This window comes from Protomyctophum parallelum (genome assembly GCF_964188405.1).
Source record: "Protomyctophum parallelum genome assembly, chromosome: 1".
Lineage (NCBI taxonomy): Eukaryota > Metazoa > Chordata > Actinopteri > Myctophiformes > Myctophidae > Protomyctophum > Protomyctophum parallelum.
This window is the reverse complement of record NC_139697.1, coordinates 68,929,325-68,946,536: the sequence shown is the minus strand read 5'-3', so window position 1 is coordinate 68,946,536 and position 17,212 is coordinate 68,929,325. Positions and strand designations below refer to the sequence as shown.

General features: G+C 42.0%; 1 protein-coding gene across 1 annotated transcript in view; it reads right to left on the bottom strand.

The window, feature by feature from the left end:
• The window catches only part of LOC310857017 (MAP/microtubule affinity-regulating kinase 4-like), a gene marked incomplete at its 3' end in the record, with an annotated part of 45,959 nt that overhangs the window by 12,418 nt on the left and 16,329 nt on the right, over positions 1-17,212 (bottom strand). The window contains 9 exon segments of the mRNA XM_083762614.1: positions 2,075-2,267; positions 3,584-3,693; positions 4,999-5,098; positions 7,483-7,602; positions 10,904-11,140; positions 11,296-11,352; positions 12,072-12,142; positions 12,929-12,994; positions 13,632-13,680. Of these exon segments, the coding sequence (XP_083618740.1) occupies positions 2,075-2,267; positions 3,584-3,693; positions 4,999-5,098; positions 7,483-7,602; positions 10,904-11,140; positions 11,296-11,352; positions 12,072-12,142; positions 12,929-12,994; positions 13,632-13,680 (1,003 nt within the window).

Genomic DNA, 17,212 nt, shown 5'->3' with positions numbered 1-17,212 from the left:
GGCCCAAATACATGGACCTCTATGGGGATATGGGTTTTTTTGGGCCCAATGACAGCGCCACAACAGGCCATTATATGAACTTTCAGGATGTCCCGATTTCCTTAGTGGCTTCACAAAATATCTGTCTGACTGCCCCCTTGGCCTATACACAGACTACAGAGGCCACGATATACGGAATGTATCGCGATACGTGTTGATTTAGAATAATGACCGTGTCTTACTACTACACATGAGTCCTAGATGGCCAATTGCCGCTGTGAGCTTGTAGATCTGCCATTTTCAGCAAGTGTAAAATCAGCCATTACGACGGCGCCAAAACACATTTTAGGACAAAAACCTTATGATATTTATTATTTAGTCGACTGAAGCTAGACTGAACACTAACACATTCCAGGTGACTAAAACTAAATGAAAACATTTCAAGAGACTATAGTAATGACTGAAACAAAAATAGAAATTTGCTGCCAAAAACAACACTGCTCGTATCAGTATGTGGAATGGCTTTCAGTACTGTACACAGTACTGTACACAGTACTAACCGACTGCTTAGTATGGGCAAGTGCAAAGCACGATAAAAAACTGCATAACACACACACACACACACACACACACACACACACACACACACACACACACACACACACACACACACACACACACACACACACACACACACACACACACACACACACACAAACATACAGCATAGTAGGGCCTACATCATAATGGAGCTAGAAGTGCATTCAATGCAAAAAGTGAGAATACAGTATATATGTATATCCCCATATGTACATGGATATGCGCAGGACAGCACATGTAAATGTAGATTAACTGGATTGTATGTACCAATAGTGACCATGGGTTGGGATTAGGATTATATTTATATACAGGTTTATATGGGTGGGCAAGAACTCATGCAGGGCAAGCAGTTTCAACATCTTCCAAGTAGTCTTATGAACATGTAATGAAAATCCAGTACTTTTTCTATGGGATAAGTACAGTACCCCGAAGCTGTACCCATTCATCACAGCCACAGACGGCAGGCACAACTATATGTGAGTAGCAGCCTATACTATAGTTACATCCTACAGTATTCTCCACGGTATATGTATAATAGATTTGAACACTCATTTGTTCCCCTGTCAATCAAAATGCTCAATCAGAGATTGCCGAATGTACTTTATTGACTAAACTGCACTTTATCAAGGGAATGTGTGCAATATCTCTATTTTGTATGTTTCATGGTGTTTTTCTTATGTGAACGTGTATGTTATTTGTATGCAGCTGTGACTCTGTCTCCAAGACAAATTTCTCCCAAGGGAGACAAATAAAGACAACCTTGAACCTTGATTCGATTAGCTCCGTTAGGAATGGTTACGGAGCTACAGTATATATTTCGACATGAAACGTGATTTTCGATATGCAACCTGCGCCTCAGGTATGCTGCAGCTGAGCCACGTTGAGGGTTTTAGTCTGACGTGGTATGTACAGTAGTTACACGTATATCTAGTGTACGTCTGAGCATAGACACGGTAACGCCCCACCTGCCTCTGATTGGCCTACCGACACTGCCTGTCTCGACTAGTCCTCCGAGATGCGAGGTTACTCCGTGGTGGGAAAATAATAACGAGAGAATGACGCCTCGGCATGTGCGGCAGAATGCAGCCGCGAGGGCCTTTCAAACGCCTGCGAGGAACGCATTTGGTTTCCATTTCGTTTTCGTCAGTGAATCATAGTTTTAGTTGAGGAAAACAACACAGGATACGAGCATTACTTGCTAATTCTAATCTTCAAAATTCACTCATATGGATTTGTGTTTTGTGAATATTTCATCACATGGGGGGGGGGGGGGGGCGAGTCAAAACATCGGCAATTGGCCATCTAGGACTCATGTGTAGTAGTAAGACACGGTCATTATTCTAAATCAACACATATCGCGATACATACCGTATACCGTGGACGCACATTCCAGACAGCGCCTGCATTGGCCCCTGCAGTATATGCCCCTGCATTGGCCCCTGCATTGGCCCCTGCATTGGCCCCTGCAGTATAGCAACAAAAAAAAAGAACTCACAGAAATCGCTGTGCCTCCTCTGCCTGTGGTAGGTGGAGGCGCTGCGCTGCGTCTTGCTGTGCGAGGACGAGGAGGACGAGGACGAGGAGCCCGTGGCCGCCGTCGAGGGGTGCTTGTTGGTTCCGTTGGTGATGGGGCTGGGTCGCACCCGGGCCAGCGACAGGCTGCTGGCGGAGCGGGCCTCACTGCCGTCCTGGAGGAGAACAGAACAGAACAGAACAGTGAGAGGCTAGTGGTGGAAAAAGTACTCAATAATTGTTTTACTTAAGTAAAAGTACTTATTTACTTTCCACCACTGTGAGAGGCCCAGGTATATAAGCTTCTTATAAGAGTGGTTCCCAAACCTTTTCATGTCAAGGACCCCCAAATTGACACTAATCAACCCGTGGACCCCCGTTTGAAAATAATAATTGCCAGGGACCCCCATAAGAGAATATTTTTTACGGCTCTAGCAGTTTATTGTTTATTGCTTATAAGGATCCCCATTAGCTTTTGCCTTGACAAAAGCTAGTCTTCCTGGGGTCCGACACAGACAAACATTTAACATAGGCAATACTTACAATTGTTTACAAACACTAACTCAAAATAAAACATAGTAAAATAAAATATAAAATAAGAAATAAAAAACATAGGAGAAATAAAAAACAAAGAAAAACATAGCTAAAATCACTTTCAACAAATTATACATTTGAATTATTATTTTCCCAGCAGTGATTCTCAACCGGTTTAATTTCAAGGACCCCCACCCCAGTTTGACATGGATATTAATTAGTCTACATTTAATGGCAATTCTATCTCTGAGACCCCCAATTTATATTGTAAAATCAATGTTAATTTAACTCTGAGAGTGTACCCGTCCATTTGGTTCCATTTGTATCACTCTCAGAGTTACAGACCCATAAGGGTCCATTTGGTTCCAAACTATCATTTAGCTGGGGACCCCCTGGAACTCCCTCAAGGACCCCTGGGGGTCCCCGGACAATGACCGCCAAAATGTCAATAAAACAACGACCTCTGCATCCACGGGATGCACTACTGTACTACTGTACTGTTTTTTATTCTAGTTTATTTTGCTATAGCTTTAGTTATAATAATCATTTCTTCCTCTGTTTTCTACATGAATATAACCACATTATAACCATATAAAATGAAATGGTAGTTAAATGCTGCAATTTGTAAAAAAAAAAAAAAAAAAACGTCGTTGAAGTGGGACTCATAAAATGACCATCCCGGGACTCATTACATTGAAAACCTATTTACATCACCGCTTACCAGTAGGAACCAAATGGACACATTATGGGTCTGTAACTCAAGAGTGTGTACACTCTCATTTTAACTCAATTCAATTAACAGACAATTTTTAAATGGGGGTCCATGGCCTAATGCATTTCAAACTGGTTGAGAATCACTGAGCTAAGGAACTTGCTGTGATTTAGCTGTGTCCCTTATTAACCATACACTGCGTTTTGGGATGCAAAATGCACCCTATTTTAATCTCTGCCAGCTTACCTCGTTTTTGAGGCCTAGCAGTAGGTAGGTGGCGGTGACCTCATTGTATTTCTGATTAAGCAGAGCATCCTTGATCTCCTCTGGTGTGAACCCCATTCCAACCATCACCTCTGAGGGAAACAAGGCAAACAGAGCATGTTGTACTGAGTTCCGATTGTATATGTGTATGTTGTTGTTGTTCCACTACAGTACATCCTAAGCAGTAGGGCTGCGAATCTTTGGGTGTCCCACCATTCGATTCCGATTCTTTGGGGTCACGATTCGATTCAACTCGATTCTCAATCCAAAAACGATTTATCTTTCAAATTCTAAAGCATTTTTGCTTCCAGTTTCAAAACTATTCTCTATTCAAAATGATTCTCGATTCAATACTACAATACAATACAGCTGTGCTGAACTGAAGTGACTACTGACTACAGTAACTTGAAAATGACTGAAGACATGATGTGTACTGTGATTAGGATAAGCTTACATTTCATGACGATTTCGTCAACAAATAAAAACTAGACTAAAATGTTAGGAAGGGACTAGTGGACAAGTACTGTATAAGTCATTTTTCAATCAGTCACATGCTGAAAATAGCCGATCTACAAGCTGAGCTTGTAGATCGGCTATTTTCAGCAAGTGTAAAAACAGTCATTGCGACGGCATCAAGGCCCTCCAAAATACATTTTAGCCGACTAAATCAACTGTAGATTTAAGTCGACTAAAATCTTATGATATTTAGTCGACTAAAACTGGAATAACACTAAAACATTCCAGGTGACTAAAATGTGACTAAACTAAATGGAAACTATTCAAAAGACTATGATTAAAATTAAAATCTAAATTTGCTGCCAAAAACAACACTGATCCTAAGCAAATTATCAATGTTGAATTGTTCAGGGACGTAGCTTACAGTAACCAATTTTAGCTAGAATTATTATATGAATAATATAAGACAAACATCAAAAAGTAGACATAGACTTGGCTGCCAAATGACGTCACAGGGGGCATGCTTAAAAGGGGGGCGGGGGGCATGAATAAGACAAACATACAAAGTCCATAGACTTGACTGTCACATGACGTCACACACAAAAGCCAGACGTTGGCATGTGAATGATGAATGAAGCAGTATGTCATATGACATGACATTTGACATATGACATATGACACTAATACACTGCAGAGCCAAGATGGAGGCTGCGACTGAAGGGACTCAAAATAGAGTCATGTGACTTATGATGAATTGAACACGGTGGACCCTATTGTAAACAAGTGTAATGCCTTATGATGTCGTCCACACTAGTTAACAGTTTTGTATTGAGTTGTGCTTGAGATGTACTGTAAAGGTCCCTGCACACTGGACGCGTTAATAAATACTTAAATCAATTAACCAATCAATTAATCAATCAACCAAACAATCACTGACTCACCTATGCGACTTGCATCACTATAGTCCTCCACAGGCTCTATGTGAGGCTTCAGATCTGCCGAGTCGTACCCTGAATTTATCCACTTGTCCTTCATCACTTGCTGTGGACGACAAAACAGTCTGGATTAGATACGCAAGGCAGGCGTTGGGTTTCACTTTACATCGTCTTCCTGGAATTGCAATACACAGCGAGATAAATAATGTACTGTACATTGAGTGTTAATAAATGTTGATTTGGGGGTCATTGACACGAAAGAGTTTGGGAACCACTGATGTAAGTAGTATCCCAAGCGGCACACTTTACTAGTTATTTAGATGGTAATAAGCGAATTAGCACTAAAACCCAACGCCCCATTGAGGGCTTATGGTATGGGAAATAGCCGTTTTTGCACAAAATAACACCTGGACCTCTTTGGTGGGGACGTAACAACTACAAATAAAGGCAAGAAAGCCTTCTGGTCCAAAATTCTCCTTTAAAGGAGAATTCTGGACAAAATTACACCCAGAGCGCACCGCAGCTCCGACCGTGCAGGCTGGGTCTTACGCTGTAGCTGTCCCAGCAATGGGTATTTTGTAATATTCTATTTTATTGCTTACCTTTCTGAAAATGTATAATATGTGAACATTATATGTATGTTTATTTGGGTACATATTGTATTTGCATGCTGTGTGTGGTGCCTGGTCTTTTATTGCTGTTCATTATGACCTAGAAGGGCATGCAGGAGCAGAGCCCTGTGATTAGAGTTAGGCAGCATTGATTGCACCTGTGTGAGCTGAACTCAGTCAGAACAAGCTGAGTTTCAGTGGTGCAAGGAGCTCTTCCCACGTCTAAAAAGAGTGTCCTTAAATAAAGAATATAAGAGAAGATAAAGTAGCACTCCTAAAATAATCTGCAGAAGGCGCACACGGTATGTTACATGTTGTTGTTTTCTTTGTTTGTAAACAGTGTTGTAATTCTGTCAATTGTTTAATTGTTTGTTTACATCTCATTGTGTTTGTTTATATATAATACGAACATCATGATTGACTGACAACAAGGACATTCATATTTCATGTTTCATTGCGTGTAAAAGGATATTGTTATGTTTTGTGTTGCAGTTTTTCACGTTGTCTTGGGGAAATAAACAACCTCGAGATATCAGTTGGAGTGTTTGTTATTCTGCTGGATAGGAGCGGATTTTTTTCCTTCCTTTTAATCGGTCTTTCATAATGACCAGATAAGCTCCGCGTGTTTTGTCCCAAATGGGATGTCGTAAAATTCATAATAACATAACTAGCATATAAGACCCAGTGCACATGTTGCTCTGAGCTGCGGTAGCGCTCTGGATGGAGTTATGTACATTTTTAACCTGTACCACTTCAGATTGAGGTAGGAAAATTCAAGGTACCAAAAGTAAACTCTGAACTAGATAAATCTGCATTTAGCTTCTGTGGCCCTAATACATGGTACGACCTACAAAAGACGTTAAAATTGACCACATTGGTACCCTTGCATTGTTTTAGAACCTTGGTGAGCATACAGATCCCCACAATGTGTAACTGTTTTTAGATCATTTTGAAATTTGTTTTAGCTTTTATTAGAAATTTGTTTTAGCTTTTTATTTGTAAACCTATGTAATTTCACATGTATACCTTTTATTGTATTCTTTGTCTTTATTTTCCTGATCTTCTGATGTATTGTGATGTTTTTCTATATCATATTGTATTACTCGACGACACTGAACGTGAGTTTGATTACTCGAGAATTTCGAGAATAAATAAAACTTGAATGAATGGATTTTATTCCAGAATTCTCCTTTAAAGGGTTCCCCACTGCAGATTTTCAATTTTAACGTAGCACACAAAGATAATCAACCCAAACACACACTCTACTATTACTACTTGAACCATACATGTGATTAGAATAAGTAAATAAAATTAAAATCTAGCAGCTTCGAATTTCACGGTTGAGATATTAACAGGTGTAATTTGTGTGGAAAACATGAAACTTGTGTTATCCACAGACCTTATTTTCTGCATGAATTGGAAAAACCCTTTGGTCATTTGGACATCTGGCGGAGGAACCCATTGCTAATTCATTTCTGAGATTCAGGCCTGATGTCGAAATCTAAAAAAATATCTTCTAAATCCTGTCAGTTTTCTGAAATAATAATAATAATAATAAAACTTTATTTGTATAGCACCTGTATAGCTCCTGTATAGCTCAAAGTGCTTTACAGACAATGGAGAATAAAAGAAAAGCAAGCAACGACATTAAAAAACAAGCAGTAATGCAATACAGTGAGGACATGAATAACAAAAATTATATGTGTTGTTGCAAGGACCCCCCCCCCCCCCAGAAGCAAAGCTTTTGAATATATATGTTCAAAGATTTGCCCCACATTTTCATGATGAAAAAGAAATAGCAGACCTGCAAGCTCGTAGTGCGGCACTCTGACTACACAGTGTAACACAAATATAGGGCTGTTTTTATGGCCCTTCTTACGTCTAGGGTGCAGCGTTTGGTGGGGTTGAGGACGAGGAATCGCCGTAGTATCCCCTCGCAGTCTGTGGACATGTAGAAGGGCACGCGGTACTTCCCTCTCAGCACCCGCTCTCTCAGTTCCTGTGGGCCGTTGTCAATCACGTTCCAAAAACAATTAACATCTCTAATGCTAAGGCATAGAAATAAAAATCAACACCCGTGCAAAGTCAAGCGCTTTATACCAACGCTTATCATTGCGATATAACATAACATCATATGCCGATTTGCTCAGTGACAGACAAAACAAACATAGTAGTGACGAAACAAACATTAAAATCTTGTCCATTGTCAGTGACGTTTTTAATGTTTTGTCTAGGAAAGACAAACATTAAACCTGCTCATTAAAACCTCTAATAAAAGGCAATGAGAACAAGACTTGAATCTACTAATTTGTAAGCTTCTAATGGCATGATGTCAGTAGGCCAATTTAATTAACGTGCTCCTCGTCAACATAATGGACAGTAGTGTCAAAACTAGCTCATGCTTTTGAAAATGCCCTGAATAAAAACATACAAGGATTTTGCCTTGACACACTACGCTGCAGTGATTCAGTTAACACTTAGCCAGTGTCAACTTGTCGTTTGATGTAGCATTGTGACTTAAGCCCAACACACACCGGGTTTGCAGCGACACGGCACAGCGCGTTGCCGCGCGGCAACGCCTGGAAAATAGAACTGGTTTCTATCCAGCGCGCGTCGGACGCCGCCGGTGTGCGATAGGTTCATTGAAAATAACGGAGGCGGCTGTTTTGACGCGCGGCGTTCGCAGATGGTGTGTGAGGCCCTTTACACACCATGTTCAGTATGACGTCACGCTAGGGTTATGTACCGTACATTTCCAAATTGTAGCCCCAGCACAAATACCCGTCAACTATACCTAATAACCAGCAGGGGTCTTTGTTTTGCGAATTAAACGCCCCAGTCTATTTAAACACCGGAGCTATTATTTGCTGTCTCTTCACCATCATTTACTGTATACAGTGGTGTGCACAGATAGACACTAGGGGGTGCTAGAGCACCCCTGCTCTTTTCAGCAATGTGCCATTTTGAACCCCCCCCCCCCCTTTTTTTTGTACACTGTACAGTATGTGGACCATGGTGACATTGATCAATTCTTGTTTAAAAAGCTTCTAATGTATTATTTAGGCCCCAAAATCTATAAATCTCACACTATTAAGGCTGGTTCCACGCGCTGCACAAGGTGCCCTTTTTTCACTTGAGCACCTGCCCCTCTAAATGTCTGTGCACACCACTGACTGTATATTTTATGGAATGAAGTTGTTTTATGGAATGAAGATCTACAAGCTCACAGTGCGCCACGGGGGCAACACTTGTAGCCTGTAGGTCTGCTATTCTCAGTGCGAGACTTCACCGCATATCCCAAACTTCAACTTCAACAATCTTGGTTGTAGACACCGGTATTTTAACTCGGGCCACATATTACTCAGCCAATTCTACGCAGATATTTTATAAATCAAAGTTGTCTGTAATCTGTGAAGTGTCTATTATCATTAGGTGTATAAATCATGATTTTTATACGCCTCTATCAAACGATAATATGGAGAGAGAGGCGGACGCTGTGTAATAATGCCCAAGTGCCTCAGTGCGGCTGCAGAGTACATGTGTAACACTGCGCGGCGGAAACTTGTATTAAGAGATTGTGATTGTCATTACATTCTCTATCATCAGTAACATGTGAGTGATAGCCTACTTACAGTATGTGTATCAAATTATTATTTTTTGTATCAAATAGTTTTATTCAAATGCAATCAAAGGCTATACAGCTTACGATGAAACCATCAGGATTTCAGAACATTCAATGGCTGTGTGGTGATACAGTACGCTCTCACGCTCTCTTTCTCTCTCTCTCTCTCTCTCTCTCTCTCTCTCTCTCTCTCTCTCTCTCTCTCTATTTAATGAAGGACACAAAAAAACATGCTCGACAGGAACTGTAACCAAATAATGGCCCGGCCCGCCCAAGTCATGTGTGGACCCCCCTGGGAGTCAGGAGGACCCACAGGTTGAGAACCACCGACCGCCTTAGGGCTGTGTGCTGACTGAGTCCTCTTCTACTGCCATGCAACTGTTGCAAGGCCGCTCACGCACAGCTCCAATGTCAATGTCAATGTCAAGTATAGTGACAACAGCGATGGGCCGGCGGATTGTCAAGGGCGACAAGTCTTCCTACAGGGACGAGGTCAGATCATTGACATTATGGTGTCAGGAGATCAACCTCTCTCTCTCTCTCTCTCTCTCTCAATGTCAACAAGACCAATGAGCTGATCAGTGGTCTACAGGAGGCAGAACATGGCCCTATAGTATCTACTGTACTTCAATGGTTGTTGCAGTGGAGAGGGTCAGTGATTTTAAAGACGTGGTGAAACGAAAACGTTTTTTTTCCACACTTTTAGAGCATATATCAGCATACCCGTGACTGTGGTCATGATGAGGACATATATCATTAGAGCCCAATTATTATTATACATGTTTAGTGTATTCTTATATGTTAAAAGTCCCCTAAAAGTATATATGTAATTGCTTCTTGTAGACTCATGTGATGACACTGCTAGACCCGTTGTGAGTATAAATTAATCTTGATTTCATTCACCGGTTTGATTCCCCAAAAACACAGCCCTGTTTCTGAGCTAAACGTAGCGAAGAAAGCGTTAGCAATGAGGCCATTTCATGACGTTGATATGATTTGTATAGCTGTGGCTGCGGGGCCATCATTGTTTGAATTAAACAGTCGTTAATTATTGAGTGAGTGTTAATTCACAGCAATGCTAATACACTGCTTAATGATGTGGCTTTGCCTGTGACTCGGCTATTTTTCCCAAAGAGCATAACTGTAGCCTTGTTGTAGTATGTTGTAAATCTGACTTTTAACATGGCAATGTGGTATGGCAATCTTAATGTAAAAGGAAGAAGCAAGCTCCTAGCCTCAAAAATCATTGGGAAGAGACAGAAACAATTAAGTTGTATCTACAAGGTAGACGGTACAAAGTATCAAAAGCTAACCGTAACATCTTTAAAAATTCCTTCATTCCTATAATGCCATTAAGGCACTAAATGATACCATGTCTCGCTAGATTTGTTTTTTTATGTATTTGCCACTGTTGTCCTGCAATTTTGCCATGAAAATAATTGTGTAAGTGTTGTTGCTGTTGAACTTGCTGTTTGTTTTTACTGTTGTTGAGACCGAAGACAAATTTCCACACGTGGACAATAAATTAAACTAACTAACTAACTAACTAACTAACTAAATAACAACTACTGCATTTCTCTGCTATCAACAATTGAGGCACAAACTAATTATGCTTGAAGAAAAGAAAAACCTAATTGACATACGCCTGAGACATACGAGCCCGTCTCTTTTCACTTGCCTTGAGGTTCTGCCCGTCAAAGGGCAGTGAGCCACTGACCAACGTGTAGAGAATGACCCCAAGGCTCCAGACATCCACCTCCGGCCCATCGTACTTCTTGCCCTGGAACAGCTCCGGAGCAGCATAGGGTGGCGAGCCACAGAACGTGTCCAGCTTGTTGCCCAGTGTGAACTCATTGCTGAAGCCGAAGTCGGCGATCTTGATGTTGGCATCGGCATCAAGCAGAAGGTTCTCCGCCTGAGTCATACGAGATTTATATCGATTTAAATTGATCCACGATATATAGTTTCATGTCTAGTACAGCCCCTTTTCACATGGATTAGGCCTATATATTTTGTAGATTAAAATAAAATCCTCAGCATTTTAAGCCTCCATTAAATGACATATCTCACCTTTAGATCTCTGTGGACAATATTCTTCTGGTGGCAGTAGTGGACAGCAGACACAATCTGGAAGATGAGGAGAACAGTCCAAGAGATCAGGGGCCACAATGTGGAAGATGAGAACAGTCCAAGAGTTCAGGAGCCACAATGTAACATCCTCAGTGTTCATTTAACTCTGTTTCCAAGACATTTTTTTTTTTTTTTTATGTTTTATCCCACGACTCCCACGAACCCATTTTTTCATTTAGTGGGTGCTACACTTCCTTTGCCAACCTGGGTGGGGCAGCGGACTGACCTCATGCTTCCTTCTATGCATGAGGAGTCCAAGCTGCTTCTTTTCACCTGACAGGGGAGAGTTTCCCCAGCCGGACGTAGCGTGTGGAAGGAACACGTTATTCCGACCAGTTCCTTTCCCCTCCATTAGGTAGTTTAGAGACCAGGATTACTGCATTTTTTTGTGAGGGTACCTACCCTAGGGGACACGGGGAGAACATGTGAGGGTACCTACCCTAGGGGACACGGGGAGAACATGTGAGAGTACCTACCCTATAGGGGACACGAGGAGAACATGCAAACTCCACACAGAAGGGCCCTTTCGCCAACCCCGCCGCCCTCGTGTATGGGCACTGATGACGCGGAGGAGAGGACACGCACCCAGTGCCCACAGCGTCCCCAGCGGGAATCGAACCCAGGACCTTCTAGCTGTGAGGCGACAGCACTACCAACTGTGCCACCGTGCCCCCCCACGGTTTCCAAGACATTGAATGACAGTGAGGAGGACCTACCTGGCGGAATTTGGCCCTGGCTTCGATCTCCTTCATTCTCCCATGAGATACGAGGTAGTCAAACACTTCACCTGAATTGGAGGTGGAATAAGAGCTAATGAAATTGGGCTACTAAGGTTTAAGTATTATAAACAAATTATTTTAATTATTTGCTGACATCACCCACGTTACACACTAGAGCTTACAATGTGATCATACAACATTTGTGCAACATTGACTTACAGTATATGGAGTCTTGTGAGAATCAATTTACAATTATACCATATGTACAATAATTATAGTATATCTCTGCTGTCGGGAAGAAACCTCTTAACTCCAAATTGTTAATTTTTCAGGAAATTAAGAAAACCATATATTTTCAAAACAAAGCAATACTGCCCCATCAAAGTTGGTGTTGTGACTTTATATATTGTCAATTACTTCCATGAGAGGGAGAGAGGTGGTGGAGTTAGTTGCTTTAGCAGACGGTTTGAGGGTCCAATGGAGTTAAGAGGTTTTGTCCAAAGCGTTTTTTCCATTGGTTAAATATTTTCGAAACAACACACAGAAGTAAAGGGTGTTCAATAGCACTGATTTATGCAAAAACATAAAAAATTGAGTTATGAGGTTTCCTCCCGACAGCAACGAACAATTATGTAAAAGTTAAATGGACAGTGTTAAGGGTTTTTGTTATGAAAATGTTTCTAAAGAAATACTTAAACAAATGTACGTGTGTGTGCTGTAGATCTGTTTTGCCTCTGATTATCGAAATAGTACAGAGCCACAATATCACACAAACGTGTGCACAGGCTGCTAGCAGTGTGACATCACTTCCTGTCATATAGTTCCATCAATAGTTCCATCACACAGGCACTCACCTCCACTGGCATATTCCATGATTAGGTAAAGGGTCTTATCTGTCTCAATCACCTCAAACAGCTGCACTGTTGGCCAAAAACACAATCAGATTAAAACTATGAATACATATAGAGACACGCGCACGCACGCACACGCACGCACACGCATGCACACGCACGCACGCACGCACGCACGCACGCATGCACGCACGCACGCACGCACGCACGCACGCACGCACGCACGCAAGCACACACACACACACACACACACACACACACACACACACACACACACACACACACAAATTAATAGAAAGTCTGCCTCGTGCCTTAATACCAATACTACTACTACTACTGATGCAGTGGGAATGTTTTTATTTTTTTGTCGTTTTGTTTTTTTCAATCCATATCAGCTTTAGAAAATCCCTTTCCCCTCCCCTCCCCCCAACCCAATGACCTCCATACCGAGGCACGAGGAGTTGCAGGCGATGCTACGGTCAGCTTGCCGCCTCTAAAGCCTATTCACTCGGGCTTCAGACAAATGCTTCCGTCTGCTCACACACACGGCGGCTATTTAGGCTAAACATACACTCGCAGAAATGCATACTGCACATGTGAACAAGCTGCACGCAGCGCACTCACGCACATACACACGCACTCACGCACATACGCACGCACTCGCACTTCTGTATATAGTGCACTGAGATGCCTGCATGTTCCTTACCTATGTTTGGGTGATGTAAACCTTTCATAATTCGCACCTCCCGAAAGAGCTGGGGGGGGGGGAGAGAGAAACATGCAGAATATTAGAGTCTCGTCCTAGCAACATCCAAAAAGTACTGAAATGTTATGGTTGTAAAATCGGCAGAAAAAAGACCATGAGTGCCTTTGAACATTTCATACATTTTTCACATTGCCGTTTACTCATTCATTTCACGCAAAAATAATCAAATTACATTTCAAGTGTAAAACTGTACAGACTGCACAGGAGGTCTTCTGAGGCCGAGCAGTCATGTGAAAACCACATCTGTGGTTAAAAGTGCGTCCAAACGATTTCACGGTTATTTCGTTCGGTGGCGACACATAAGCACTTGAACCCCAGCCACCATAATCTGGTCTGGGGGGGGGGGGGGGGGGGGGGTCTTTCATACCATTCTAATATACTGTACTATTCTTGGATGCAATACTGTTCTCCTGCGTAGTGTAACATTCACGGTTCATGCTGAGATTCACTACAAATCCCATAGTCAGCGAAATGGTCTCAGATCTTCCAGATAATATCTTCATAGTTTGTGTATATTCAACACGGATGTTCCTGGTCAATTAGGAGGAGGAACTGTTTGTGTGTGTGATATAAATTCAGGCACTTTTATATATTTTTATATGAATTTATATGTGTATATAATTCCAGATCAGAAACAATTAAGTTGTGATCTCTCTCTGCTGAACTGCACCCACTTGGATTCAGTAATTATTTCCCAGCCAGCACTTCCTTCATTCACCCTTTGTCGAGTCCCACCCGTGGTTGGGAATCGGGAATCATTTGATTAGTTGATTTGAGTGCCAAGTGGGGAGGCATTGGGTCCCATTTTTACCCATTTCTTTATATTCTTTCAGAGCAATCTTTGCTTCTGGGTGGGGAGGTACCTGGAACAACATATTTTCAGATGGGGGGGGGGGGGGGGGGGGGGGGGGGGGGGGGGGGGTGGGGGGGGGGGGGGGGGGTCGGTGGCCAATTACATATAGTTGACATGAAATATTGAGCACCACTGATATAGAAACAGAAAACTGACAGGATTTAGGAGACTTAAAAAAAAAGTCAGGTCTAAATGGGTTAAGTGGAGGTTAAAGTACAGTATACTCGAGTGAATGTACTTAGTTACTTTGCACCACCTCATTTTGCTCCTCATTTCGTTCAACTCGTACCGTACCCCTCTCTGTCGTTTTCCTCTAGCAGTGGCCGACGACGTCACTGTTGCCATAGCGACGCAGGTATTAAGGAGGAGACTAGGCTCTTCCCAGCTTCCCCAGCTGTGCCAGCCAGGGGGAATATTGGGATACAGACTGTGGTGGAAGAAGTGGCAAAACCACCATACTCTGCTACAAGTAAAAGTCCTGTATATTGAACCCATTTAGGCCTGACGTCGAAATTTAAAAAATGTCTTCTAAATCCTGACAGTTTTCTGAAATACCTACAGTATATTTCTAACAGTGGTGCTCCATATTTCACGTCAAGAACCCCAAAGATTATGTATTTGGCCGCCAACCCCCATTTGAAAATATGTAGTTCCATGGATCCCCCAGCGCAGCAAAGATTTGAGCTAAAAAAATGTTTTCTCAGAAATAACATAGGTATATTCAAAGATTTGCGCCACATTCAAAGAAGAGATGCGCCACAGTAGATCTACAAGCTCGTAGCACGGCACCCGCTATGAGCTTTTAGATCTGCTATTTACTTGCGCAAGCAGAGCGCGCAAGTAATAGTTTCGCCTGGTCCGTATGCACCGTCCCAGCCAACCCGCCACTTTTGATGCGTATGCAAATAAAACAGCAAATTGTGCCTGATTTGCTGGGACCAGATTACATACATGACCATATTTCTTACGTCATCATTGAGAGCTAGTCATACATATACTATATATATGTAATTTGTAAAATAAAATAGCAAATTGTGCTTGATCTGCTGGGACCAGAGTACATGGTGTGTATATGTATAACTAGACCAGAGTACATGGTGTGTATATGTATAACTAGCTCTCAGACCAGAGTACATGGTGTGTATATGTATAACTAGCTCTCAGACCAGAGTACATGGTGTGTATATGTATAACTAGCTCTCAATGATGACGTAAGAAATATGTGGATTAAAGGACTAAAAGCCAGAGTGTAATTGGTCTTCGATTGTGACGTAATGACGATATGTTTTAGTGTTGGGAGGATTAAAGGTAATGTTCCTGTGTATACATGTATGTAACCTGGTCCCAGCAGGGTTGGGACGTTTTTTGGCGCAAAGTAACCACAGTATACCGCTAATCAACTTACAAATTACATATATATAGTATATGTATGACTAGCTCTCAATGATGACGTAAGAAATATGTGGATTAAAGGACCCAATGCCAGAGTGTAATTGGTTTTCGATGGTGACGTAATGACGATATGTTTTAGTGTTGGGAGGATTAAAGGTAATGCTCCTGTGTATACATGTATGTAATCTGGCACCACTGCCGTATCAGGCACAATTTGCTGGGACGGTGCATACACATCAAAAGTGACGGTCGAAAGTACTTGCGCGCTCTGCTTGCGCACTAGTTGGCCATTTATGGCCTACTAGTGTGCAACAAGCAAGTATGCACTCGACAGAGTGCAGTTCTAGTTCTCAATAGCTCTACAACATGCTCCTCCTTTAGCTGAATGGATACAAACGGCCATTATGTCAGGTAGGAGGCTGTTGGTCAAGGACTGGAAGGCTCCATCTGCACCTGCACCGTCCCTCTGGCTCTGGGATGCATCGATGGGACTATAGAGCACCGAAGTCCTGACGTCACTGTCAGTAGAGGGCGTCAGTCCCCAGGTTCATGTATTTTTTATTTGCATTATAATCCCCATAGGGGGATTTTAGATCTCTTCATATAAGAACTGCGTTTGAAAAATAAACCGATCACCCCAGCCTTTTCACTCATATGGATATGAAGCATCGACTGAAGGTGGAAATGTACAAATATACCCAAAGAGTAACAAAATAAGCGTTAGAAACGAGTCAAATAACCCAGAGACTACATTTCCGGATAGGCGGGTGGCTGCATCTGCCTGTCACACAACATAAACTGAATGTTAATTACGTTTATTTTTATTTTTATTTTATTGATATTTAATGTTTCGTGGTTAGTACGAGTTGAGTCACCACCAGCTGAGCTTATGTCAACGAGGGATCTCAGGAACGCAATGTGTTGACGGCCTTGCGTTTAGCAGCGACATTGCCTTCATATGTAGTTTCAAGGCTTTTGCGGCCACATTAATTCCATTTTCTCCAGAAACTGGCTGTATCAAATATTAATGAACATCATTAACGACACACAGCCACTCCCCTGACAGAAAGGCCGGGGTGGTCGGTTTATTTTTCAAATATAGTTCTTATATGAAGCAATCTAAAATCCCCCTATGGGGATTATAATGCAACTAAAAAAATACATGAACCTGTGTACTGGCGCCCTCTACTGAAAGTGACGTCAGACTTCGGTGCTCTATTGGCCGCTTACAAGCGACTGTCATACAGGCTGATTAATAGGACGGACGACTATGACT